Genomic DNA, 12,745 nt, shown 5'->3' with positions numbered 1-12,745 from the left:
CTTTTGCAATTAGCCTTGTTAGTTAGTACATGCATGATCCTTATTCTTAATATCTTGATGCAGTATACTGTATACCATATCTTGAGGTATTTGAAGGCATCTCCAAGGAAAGGTATCTTTATTTCTTCTTAGGGACATCTTAGAGTTGAAGCATACACAAATGTAGATTGGGTTGGATGTCCAGATGATGGGAGATCTACCTTTGGCTATTGTGCTTATGTGTGAGTGTGTGAGTGTGTGAGTGTGTGTGTGTGTGTGTGTGGGAGGGGGGGGGTAACTTGGTATCCTGGAGGGGCAAAAAACAGGCTGTAGTGGCTTGGTCAAATGCTGAAGTAGAGTTTAGAGCTTTGGCTCAAGGCATTTGTGTAATGTTATGGTTGAGAAGGGTCTTCTTCAAGAACTTGGAGCAGATCTGGAGGATCCTGTAAGGCTGTATTCTAACAGCAAATTAGCCTTCATATAGTGTTAGGGCCCTAGGATTATGCCATGTTGAGGGGGAGAGAAGAGGATTAGTGTTGTTTAGGGGATCATAAATATGGGGAAGGTGTGAGGAGAGGATATGCAATGTTTTATGTGAGAGTTTGGGCAGCTGTGGCTGATGGGCAGCAATTTTCTGTGGGGGTGACTCAAACTATTGTAACTAATTTATCTTTGTTAATTTCTTTGTTTTAATATTTGTTCAATGATGCCAGTCACCCCACAGCATATTGCTGCCCTTCAGCCACAGGCTGCCCAAACTCTCACATATAACATTGCGTATCCTCTCCTTACACCTTCCCCCCTATTTATAATCCCCTAACGAACACTAATCTTCTCTCTCTCTCCTCCACGTGGCATCATCCCATGGCCCTAACACTATCTATTCATCCATAACAAGGATTTTGTTTGGCTTCATCAAGAACTTCAATGGAGTACTCAACTTTTAGATCATTTCTGATCTAAGTAAGATAAACCAATAAGTGCAGCAGCAACACACACAAAAAGCACTCAAGCCTTGAAGGGAAAATAATCTATTAATCGGCTGTAGGTTATTCTAGTTGATGAGAGGCTATTCATAGCCTTACGTACGAAGTCCTGGTGAAATTAAGATGTAGAAACTAACTTAATCTAGGAAAATAGAAACTAAGTCCTTGTGAAATTAAGATGTAGAAAAGAATTTAAACTAGGAAAATAGAAACTAATTGACTTAGATTCTTATAAGTAAAATAAAACATAATAAAAAGATTATTCTACCCTTGTAACTTAAAAGTTGGACAGAATATACATAATTAGACCAATTGAACTAATAAACTAACCTATTTTTTTACTTGCCAAGATGTTAAACTTTTGACCCATAGAATAAGCATGAGACCGTGACCACATAAAAATTTGAAACAAGGCCCAACCCTCATATGTATCAACCCTAGGTTGATTTCAAAGGCAAATAGGCCAATTCGGTGCCAGATTTGCATGATGCTCTCTATTCCGGCCCAACACAGGCTACACTATAATATCATGGGGGATTCTCCCCACATTAAGTTGTCCCTGGTTGGCAGCATGTTCCTAAGGCATTTGAGCTCTTTGAATGGTCTTTTTTACATGCTCATCCATTGTTGCAACGATTATTACTCATCAGAAATTAATAGCAAAATATTGAAGACAGATAATGATATCTCCTGTAGTGGTTTATTCTGATTGGTGAGGAGAAACTGTATCATCCCGAAATAAGATATTTGTAGGTATTTCTATGCATGGAAGAAAATTCGATTGAAATGCCTGCAAAAATCCAACTCGAAACGAAATATAGTAGTAGGCACGAAATGTATCCATATCGTTTTCGGTCGATACGAATCGATATTTCGACCAAGGTTCGATATGTTGACTCATGTCGCCGTGTCGGACCCTGGCGACATGGCGACATGAGCGACATGTCGCCAAAAGTCGGGCGACTTTTGGCAAGGGTTCGATGAAAAATCGAACCCTTGTTTCGAAGGGTATTTCAGGTCATTTTGACCTGAAATTTGACGTGTAACCTAATTTGAGGTCAATAAACACATTGGGAGTGTTATTTTGACCTAAAACATCACCTAATCTAAAGTTTATAATTGGCACATGTCCAGCTGTATGCGGGCAAAACTGGAAGTTTGGAAAATTCATATAAACTAATGTAAATATGCAAAGAAAACACAAATACACAATTAGTAAAGAGATGTACTAAAGTTTACAATTCATTATACAATTATGTTGAGAAAGGAGATGTATGGTTCATGCTTCACATATTGTTACCGACGAACACGGGGTCCCGCTCCCCGGTGAGCGGGCGGGGGTCCGGGGAGGCCGCTCCGGCGGGGGTGTGGGGGCAGCGCACCCGGAGCTTTTAGAGGCCCTATGTCACCTTGGCAAAAAATGAACGAAAAATCGGCGAAAAACAAACGAAAGGCTGTTATATATGGCAAATTTAGCGATATATCGCCGACTTTTCGGCGATATATCGACTTGTCGGCGACATATCGCCGACACAGGGCGATATGTCGCCGACTTAACGTTTTATCGGTGTCGCTGGGGGGTGTCGTGTCGCCTCCCAGCGACATGGCGACATATCGCCTTGTGTCGGCGATATGTCGCCGACACAATGAAACATGATTTCGACCCGATACCATATCGGGCCAAAACAACACTTGCGCAGCTTATAAAATACCCAAAATTGACCCAGTTTCGCCATTTCGACGCTGTTTCGACATTTCGAGCCATATCGCCAGAGCTTTTTTGACCTCATTTTGCAATTTTTGCTGATTTCTCTTGCTTTCATCCCATTCTACACCTAATTTCTAGTATTCCATTTCCTTCAAACACTTGATTTGCTCCTCCATTTGTGCATTTTCTCAAATCTTGCAAGGTGAGTAACCAACTTCCTCATTTTTTGATTTTTGTTTCATTTGTGCCTTAAATCATGTTAGATTGCTTCCAAATTTATATATGTTTACTTTTGAGTGATGATCTATGAATTTGTAGTGTCAAAATTATTTTTTGATTCTTCCTATTATTTTTTTATTTTTCTGTTAGTAAAAATTATTTACTAAATTATGTATATTGTTAAAAATGTTTATGTATAGTACATGTATAAGCTTCAAATGAATGTATGTGAGAGTTGAGACACCATATTGCTGTGATGGTGTTGAATTAATTTTTTTTTCTGTTAATTATGTAATTTTACTGTATTTAATATATATTTAAATAATTAAAAAATATATTTAAATATTAAAAAAATAATTAATTTCTGTTTTAAATTTAAAAATAGGAGAGTATTAGTGGAAGCATGTATGCTATTTTTTGAGCATGTTGTGGATAGTTTTAAGATAGTGTGTATTTTATATATTTTAAAATTATTTATATATTAAAAAATACTTATATAGTTATACATATATATATATATATATATATTTTTATATTTAAAAATAGGAGGTTATTATTAGAAGCATGTATGTCATTTTTGGAGCATATTGTGGAGCTTTTCAAGATACTTAGTGTGTGTTTCTTGTATCAAGCACTCTATTTTAAAGATGTCAAACATAGCTTGGGATCATGGGAGGCCACTGGCAGCTGATAAGAGGAAGAGCGAGTGTAATTACTGTAAGAAACAAATAGGAGGAGGTGGGGCCACTAGATTGAAGGTGCATCTAGCTGGTGGCAACAGGGATGTAACAGGGTGCCCAAAGGTGCTTGTAGAGGTCACGAAGGCAATGGCCTCATATATTAGTGGTACAAAGCAAAAGAGGAAAGAGAAGAGAACACAAAGGGATGAGTTCGAGGATGCCTGCTTAGATGACCTTCCAGATCCTGAGGGTTATGGTAGGGATGAGCCAGGAGACAGTGACCTTGATCCGAGGGCCGATCAGTGAGGAGGGCGATGATGATGAGTAGGGAGCAACAAAGGATTGATGACATCGGGGAGGCAACAGAGGGGTGCGGGTTGTGGGTCCTCTAGAGAACCAGTAGGTATGGGAGGCATAGGTGGCTCCCAAGTCCCTATGAGGAGGTCTCGAGTGTGAGGCGGAGGCTCCTATCCCACGGGCCCCTACAAGGGGTCGAGCTTCCTCAAGACATCCTGGCGGATCCGGATCTTGAGATTCTTCGCAATGATCCGGCCCTATTTGCGAGGCCTGAGCATAAACAGAGAAAGTTGAAGCACTTATGGGGGAGTGTGAAGGAGAAACTGGGGATGACTTTCTCCAAATGGGCGCATTACCATAGTGTTCCATCACATACAGTCCAGGGGCCCTACTACGGAGATATGATTGAGCGGATAGGCGAGGTTGGGAGTGGTGTACGGGCCCCACTCCATATGAGATATATAATATGTATTTGCCTAAGCATAAAGAGGACATAAATGAGTACATTAAGGGATTAAAGCCCATGTGGAATCATTATGGAGTGACTCTGATGGCTGATGGTTGGACTGGTCCCACTAGACAATCCATCATCAATTTCATGCTGAATTTTGATGGGAGGACAGTGTTCCTCAAGTCAGTAGATGCATCCGGTGAGAAGAAGGATGCAAAATACATTTACAAATTACTGAAGCAAGTGGTGAAGGAGGTTGGAGTGGAAAATGTAGTTCAAATTGTGACTGATAATGGCTCCAACTACAAGAAAGCTGGGTTGAAGATGCAGGAGAACTCCAGGTATCTAAAGTCTAAAATATAGTATTAATTTTCATTTGTAAATACATATATTTACATTACACATATACATGTACACTTTATAACTTTGTATTGATGGCTTGATGCCTTGATGCCTTGATGGATGGACAGATATAGGCTCTTTTGGACTCCTTGTGCTGCTCACTGCATTGACAGCGACAAGACCTTGAAAGCTGCTTTTTCAAGTGTCAGTAGCGGGACGTTCAGTCAATCGGGGAAGGTTTTTGGTGACAACACCTGGAGATATCGGAAGTGAGAATGCTGACATGAGTAACGAGAAATCCTGTGACTAAATGTTCAAGCTTGTGAAGAATACGGTGGACCAAGCTCGACATGTTAGCACCTTCATATATAACCACACCTATGCATTAAGGATGATGAGGGACAAGTGTCAGGGTGAGTTAGTGAGGCCAGGCATAACCAGATTTGCTACTAATTGGATAGCACTGTAGAGCTTTGAGAGTAGGAAGATTGGCCTTAGGAGTATGTTTGCATCAGAGGAGTGGTTTAACTGGGAGGTTTCTTCATCAGTGGGAGGAAGGAGAGCTCACTTGACTATCCTTGATGAGAGTTTCTGGCACAATGTGAGGATAGTGGTGAAGATGCTTGAGCCTGTGGTGAATGTGTTGAGGATGGTAGATCAACAAAGAAAACCTACTCTAGCACACATATTTGCTGCAGTAGATAGGATGAAGCAGCAAGTTGCTCAGGTCCACCCACGTGGCAACAAGAAAGTCCTTCAAATCATCAACAGTAGATGGGAGTCTATGTTGCAGCATCCACTACATAAGGCTGGTGAGTTGTTAAGTTGTTAAGTACTTAAGTCTAGTATTTAATTTAATTTTCATTATGTTATCACACTATTAAGCATTAACTATTCCCTTTTATGACATACTTTTTCTTACACAGCATACTATTTAAATCCCAAGCACCATTACAAGGACAATCTTGGGATGAGGCAAGATTTGATGGATGCTGTCCAAACTGTAGTGGAGAAGTTCGAACCGGATACAACTAAACAAGCAGTCGTCCTTATGGAGGTGAGATAGTGATTAGAATCATTTGATATTCACAATTCGTAGTTTTATACTAAGTCATTAACCTAGTAACTACTAACTAGTTATTGTTTTTTCTCTTTATATATTAGATAAAGGCTTTTAGGGATGCCACTGGGAGCTTCGGTCCTGCTGTGGCCTTATCGGGACGGGAAACCGCCCCTGCGGGAAAGTTCATTCATTTATTTCATTATACATTTAATTATTATATTCTATCTTTAATTTAGTTATTTAAGTATTAAAATGACTTGGAGTTTATGTTTGTTGCAGCTGAGTGGTGGTTGCAATTTGGACGTGATTCACACAACTTTAGTAGGATTGCAAGCAAAGTGCTCTCCCAAACATGTTCTGCCACTGGTTGTGAGCGAAATTGGAGCACCTTCAGCCTCATTCACTCGAAGAGGCGCAACCGATTGGGTGTGAAGCGTCTAGAGGACCTTGTCTACCTACACTATAATATGAGACTGAGAGAGGATCATATTAGACAGGGGATGGATAGAGAGAGCACCAATATTGAGTTGGCCGACATATTTGAGATGGATGATGATGATAACCCAGTAATTGACTGGATCATGGATAGTGGAGACGGATTGCTAGATGAGGATGGAGGTCTTCCCAATAGTCGATTGCCAGAGGAGATGGGGGCTGATGTGGGGGACTTCATGGCCCACGAGGGGAGGCCACATACAGAGCCCGCCTGTCCCTTCGTGCCACACCCTAGTGCATCCACCCATAGTGAGGATTTGATTTTCTGGTCCTACACTGAGGATGAGGTGACTCAGGCCTCCGGCGATGACGACGATGGTGGTGATGATGACGGTGATGATGATGATGGAGGGGATGAGGAGGGTGTGGGACCTCGTGATCAGGATTTAGCTGATCCTAGGGACAGATCACCACCACCACCACTAGCAGTACGTGAGAGTCAAGGGGGGGGGGAGGACGACCACCGAGATTCACAGGAGAGAGTCAGTTCACCCACGCGACACAGGATTCAGACCATACAGGAGCTGCATCTCGAGGCAAAAATGTTTCCTCTACATATTCGAGGAAGGGGAAGGGGAGACAGCACGGCTGGAGCACAAAGGACACGCCATCATATGGGTCCTACCGTCCATCCGATGCCGAGAGCTTGGTTGGATCTATGAGATCGATGAGCATTGATGATGCTAGAGACTCCTCCACCTCCAGAGGATCCGGATGGCATAGGCCTGCAGAGTCCTCATATGATACTGCTGTGGAGAGTATTGGTTCTACCGAGTTGACTTATGGTTATGGTCCTTATGGACCATATGGTGTCCCTCCTGGCTATCAGATTCAGGGTCAGGCCAGTCAGCCACGACTGGAGCCTTATGGTTATGGAGCAGCCTATGGAGCTTATGGTGTCCCTCCTATTGTCGATTATCGAAGTCAGCCACTACGACCTTATCAGTATCCTTATCCTTCTCTTGAGAGCCAGGGGCAGGGTGCTCTTTCATTTGTTGAGCAGATCTTCCACACTATTCCACAGCCACAAGGCCCACCACCACCAGTTCCTTTGGAGATTCACAACTTCCCACCGTTAGGGAATCTTATGCATGTGGATGAGGCCACATACAGAGGTGCAGTTCTTGACTATGTCCAAAACTATATGGGGCGGGGGCAAACATCATAGGAGTTATATTGTCATTTGTATGGGGTGCAGATGGAAGAGGGAGACCTTGAGGCTTGAATAGAATAGACTTGTAAGTAATAACATTCCAGCTTCTTCTCTGATTCATGTACTATATACTTGGAATGTTTGATGTTACATTTTCAATAGTTTTATAGTGTTTATTATGCTTGAAATAGCTAGTATGCAAAAATCCAAATCAATTTGAGTGCATTTGAGGCTCGAAATTGAGTTTTCAAGAATCAGGAAAAAAGTATCCAGTTTTGGTCAAAATTTCGACCTTTTCCAAGGTCGAAATGTTCATTTTGATCGAATTTTTTACCTTGTTTCTATGGTACACCTATTTCCATAATTGTAGCTGTTTTTTGCTTAATGTTTACTGTGGGGAATTTGTCTGAACTGATTTGAAATTCTTTGTTTCTTTGTTTCCTTGTTTCTTTCTTTCTTTCTTTCTTTCTTTCTTTTTTTTCTTTTTTTTTTTTTTTTGAAGTATTGAGTTTCTGCTCATGTACTTAATTGGGTTTTACATGAACAGGATTTGCTTGTTCCTTCTCTTATGAACAAAGGTGTGGATTTTTCCTCAACTACTTTGTCAATGGTTCCTGGCATACCCATAAGGCCTATGCTTGCCAGGTAGAGCTTTTTATGGTTAATTAGCATGATTAGTATCTGGTTTCTCTTATCAAATAGCTTATATATGTTTTATTTGTTCTTTATGCTAGGATTACTAATGGAGTTCCTCAAGTGCTGAAAATGTTCCAAGGGAGAGCTTTTACATGCGAGTACAAGTGAGCTTTCTGTATCTCCCATTCCCCTCCCCCCCCAACATTTCCGTAAAAGTCATTCACTTCACTTTCAAATTGAAGATTCCTACCTGTACTACATTCTCAAAAGGCAAGTTTAATCATTGCTAGTAGGAGGCACATAAATTTACTATTTGAAACGGGCATGCTAGGGCCTAAACCCTTGGATACCCCCATGGACTCTAATGTGAAACTTATGCCTGACGGTGGGATCATTCTAAAGAATCCTTAGAAGTATCGGAGACTTGTGGGCAAGTCAAAATGGTAACCTGAGCTGAAATTGCCTTTCCCATGAGTGTTGTGAGTCAATTTCTGTTTGCTCCCTAGACGTCTCATTGGGATGTTGTTATACGCATTTTGAGATATCTTAAGAAAGCTTCTGGGTGTGGACTTTTCTATACTGATCATGGACATAAATGAATTGAAGGTTTTCTTGATGCAGACGGGGTTCGATCTCTAGTTGATAGAAGATCAACTATAGTTATTTTACATTTGTTGGGGGATATCTTATGTTATGGAAGAGTAAGAAACAAACATTGGTTGCTAGATCAAAGGCGGAATCCGAGTATTGAGCCATGTGTGCCACTTGTGAGTTGATATGCATCAGATAGTTACTTAAAGAACTCGGCTTTCTTGATGATTCATCTATAATGCTGTGGTGTGATAACTAGGCTGCCATTCACATAGCATCCAACCCTGTTTTCCATGAGCATAACTAGCACATTGAGGTAGATTGTCTTTTTGTTTGTGAGAGACTACAACAAGGTGTCATATCTCCTAGCCATGTCTGTACAGGGGAGCAACTAGCAGATTTGTTTACCAAGGCATTTGAGAAAAGGAAAAAAGGAGGGGGGGGGGGGGGGAACATATAGGCTCCAGCGTGGGGGACTGTTAGAAGGGTAGAATGGGCAGAACAGCCCATTGAGAATTTGCGCCTGGCATTCTAACTCCTTTTCCTATTCTGTTTGCTTCTATATTTTACCTGCAAATAAAGCAATAAGGGATTTGGAGGCTTCACAAGTTAATTATGAAGCTTCATGGCAGATCGAGCTTTCTTCTTTTGTTTCTAAATTATAATTGACATCAACAAAGGACATATTTGCTGAAGTAGATGTGGTAGCTGTGAAAATTAGGATGAGAAGATCTCCAAGTGGAACCTCTGCCCCTTCCAGCCCTACATCTTTTCTTTAATACCGAGATTTTTACTCTTCCTATCCTTCATTTTAGCTATCTTATAAATAACTTTTTCCCCTTTGTTTGTGCCTAGCTTATATATATATATATATATATATATATATATATATTCATATTTCTTCTCCCTTGTTTTTTCCTTAATTTTCTTAGCTTCATTTCTAGCAAACTTACCTTTGTAGGTCCTAAATTCTTAGTCCTTTGCATGTCTTAAAACTAGCATTCTTATTTCTTAATGGCTATTTGAACTTCATCATCCCACCACCTTGTTTGTCTATAAGAATGTTGTTTTCCTTTTGATATGTGTTTAGCAACCTTCCTAATACAAGTTGCCATCTCATTCCACATCGTATTAGTGTTCCCCTTAAGCTTCCACTTTCTTTGTTTTACTATTAGAAAAAGAACTCAAGCAATCTATTTTTAAGCTACACCACCTTATCCTAGGGTACTTAACTTTGCACTTTTAATGAGTTTGTAGAGGGAGGTACATAACCAAGACCACTAGTCTATGCTGTGTGATTGAGCTCTCCCCTAGTATCACTTTGTAATTTTTGTAAAACAATCAAGGAACAAAATTCGTCTGAAACAAGAATTTCAACCTTGGAAAAGGCTGAAATTTCCATGTTTCGGTCGAAATTTCAGTAGAAACTTCAGTCGAAACTGGACACATTTTTTCTGGAAATTGGAACTTCAATTTTGGGCCTTATATGGACTCAAAATGATTTCAATTCTTGCATACTACTTATTTCAAGCATAATAAACACTATAGAACTACTAGTTTACCAAAAAAACTATTGAAAATGTAACATCCAAGTAAATACTATATATGAGAAGAAGCGAGAATGTTAGCAATTACAAGTCTACTCTGTTCCATGTCTCCCTCTTCCGTTTGCACCCTATACAAATAACAATACAAGTCCCATGATGTTTGCCCCATATAGTTGTCAACGTAGTCAGCAATTGTAGCTCTGTAAGTGGCCTCATCCACATGCCTAAGATTTCCTGACGGTGGGAAGTTGTGAATCTCCAAATAAGGAACTAGCTCAACTGTATATGGAAAGGCTGGTGGTGGCTATGGTATAGAGTGGAAGATCTGCTCAACAAATGAAGGAGCACCCTGGTTGATAGCATAAGGTCCATACTGACAATAAGGTTCTAGTGGGTAACTCGATAGGTGACAAGTGGGAGGGACACCATAAGTTCCATAACCATAAGGCTCCACTAGTGGTTGACCATGAGTCTGATAGCTAGGAGGGACACCATATGGTCCATAACCATAAGCTCCATAAGTCGACCCAGTAGAACCAATACTCTCCACAATAATATTATATGAGGACTCTATAAGCCTATGCCATCCGGATCCTTTGGAAGTGAAGGAGTCTTTGGAATCATCTATGCTCACGATCTTATAGATCCCACTAAGCTCTCGGCATCAGCCGGATGGTAGGACCCATATGATGGCGTGTCCTCTATGTTATCGACGTGCTATCTCCCCTTCCTCTTCCTCAAATATGTAAAGGAAGCATTTTGGCCTCAAGATGCAACTCCAGTATGGTCTGAATCCTATGTCGCGTGGGTGAACTGACTCTTGCCTCTGAATCTCAGTGGTCGTCCTTCCCCCTGACTCACACGTACTGGTGGTGGTCTATCCCTAGGATCAGCTGAATCCTGATCACGAGGTCCAACATCCTCCTCATTCCCTCCATCATCATCATCATCGTCATCGTCATCACAATCGTCATCATCACCGGAGGCCTGAGTCACATCATCCTCAGTGTCGAACCAGACAATCAAATCCTCACTTTGGGTGGATGCACTAGGATGTGGCGTGAAGGGGCGGGCGGGTGCTGCATGTGCCCTACCTTCCTGGGCCATGAAGTCCTCCACATCAACACTTGTCTCCTCTACAATTTGTCTACTGGGACGACCTCCCTCCTTATCCAGCAATGGCTCTCCATTGTCCCTGATCTAGTCAACTATTGGGTTATCATCATCATCCATCTCAAATATGTCGGCCAACTCGATATTGTTACTTTCTCTATCCATCCCCTGTCTAATATGATCCTCCCTCAGTCTTATATTATGTTGTATGTAGATAAGGTCCTCTAGACGCTTCACACCCAATCGGTTGCGCCTCTTTGAGTGAATGAGGCTGAAGATGCTCCAATTTCGCTCACAACCAGTGGCAGAACATGTCTGGGATAACACTTTGCTTGCAATCGCACTCAAGTGGGGTGTCACATCCAAATTGCAACCACCACTCAATTGCAACAAACATAGACTCCAAGTCATTTCAATACTTAAATAACTAAATTAAAGATAGAATATAATAATTAAATATATAATGAAATAAATGAATGAACTTACCCCCAGGGGTGGATTCCTGTCTCGATATGTCCACTGAACGACATAAGCTCCCAGTGGCATCCTTAAATGCCTTTATCTAATATATAAAGAAAAAAAACAATAACTAGTTACTAGGTTAATAACTTAGTATAAAACAATAACTGACTTGAGGAACATTGTCCTCCCATCACAATTCAACATAAAATTGATGATGGATTGTCTAGTGGGACCAGTCCAACCATCAGCCATCACAATCACTCCATAATGAGCCCACATGGGCTTTAATCCATTAATATACTCTTTTAACTACTCCTTATGCTTAGGCAAATAGACATTATAATATAATATATCTCATATGGAGTGGGTCCCTGTACACCACTCTCAGCCTTGCTTATCTTCTCAATCATATCCCTATAGTATGGCCCTTGGGCTGTATGTGCTAGAATACTATGGTAATAGGCCCATTTGGAGAAAGCCATCCCCACTTTTTCCTTCACACTCCCCTATAAGTGCTTCAACTTTCTTTGCTTTTGCCCTCCTAAATAGGGCCAGATCATTGCGAAGAATCTCTAGATCTAGATATGTAGGATATGCTGATGAAGCTAAACCTCTTATAGGGTCCCATAGGATAGGAACCTCGTGCCTCACCCTTTGACTCCTCATACGGACTTGGGAGCTGCCTGTGCCTCCTATACCTGCTAGCTCTATAGAGGACCAACAACCCAGAGACCTTTGTTGCCTCCTCATGTCATCAACCCTCTATTGCTCCCTCCTCCTCATCATCGCTCTCCTGATCTGTTCCGCCTCTGGGTTAGGGTCACATCCATACTCTCTTGGCTCATCTAGACCATAATCCTTGGGATCTGGAAGGTCATCTAAGTGTGCTTCCTCGAACTCCTCCCTCTGTGTTCCCTTCTCTTTCCTCTTGTGCTTTCCCCCATTAATATATGAGACCATTGCATTTTTTACCTCTGAGGGAACCTTTTAGCACCCTACTACATCCCTATTTTCACCAGCTAG

General features: G+C 41.2%; 1 protein-coding gene across 1 annotated transcript in view; it reads left to right on the top strand.

Annotated features, from left to right (window-relative positions):
• LIG6 (DNA LIGASE 6) overlaps positions 1-12,745 on the top strand; it is a 108,145-nt gene that overhangs the window by 42,215 nt on the left and 53,185 nt on the right. The window contains exons 9-10 of the mRNA XM_089144843.1: positions 7,921-8,018; positions 8,108-8,173. Of these exons, the coding sequence (XP_089000969.1) occupies positions 7,921-8,018; positions 8,108-8,173 (164 nt within the window). The remainder of the gene's footprint in view (positions 1-7,920; positions 8,019-8,107; positions 8,174-12,745) is intronic.

This window comes from Hakea prostrata, chromosome 2 (assembly GCF_041222555.1).
Source record: "Hakea prostrata isolate BN-2017 chromosome 2, UWA_Hpros_2, whole genome shotgun sequence".
NCBI lineage: Eukaryota > Viridiplantae > Streptophyta > Magnoliopsida > Proteales > Proteaceae > Hakea > Hakea prostrata.
Note: the sequence above shows the minus strand (reverse complement) of the source record. Positions and strands in the feature narration are given on the sequence as shown.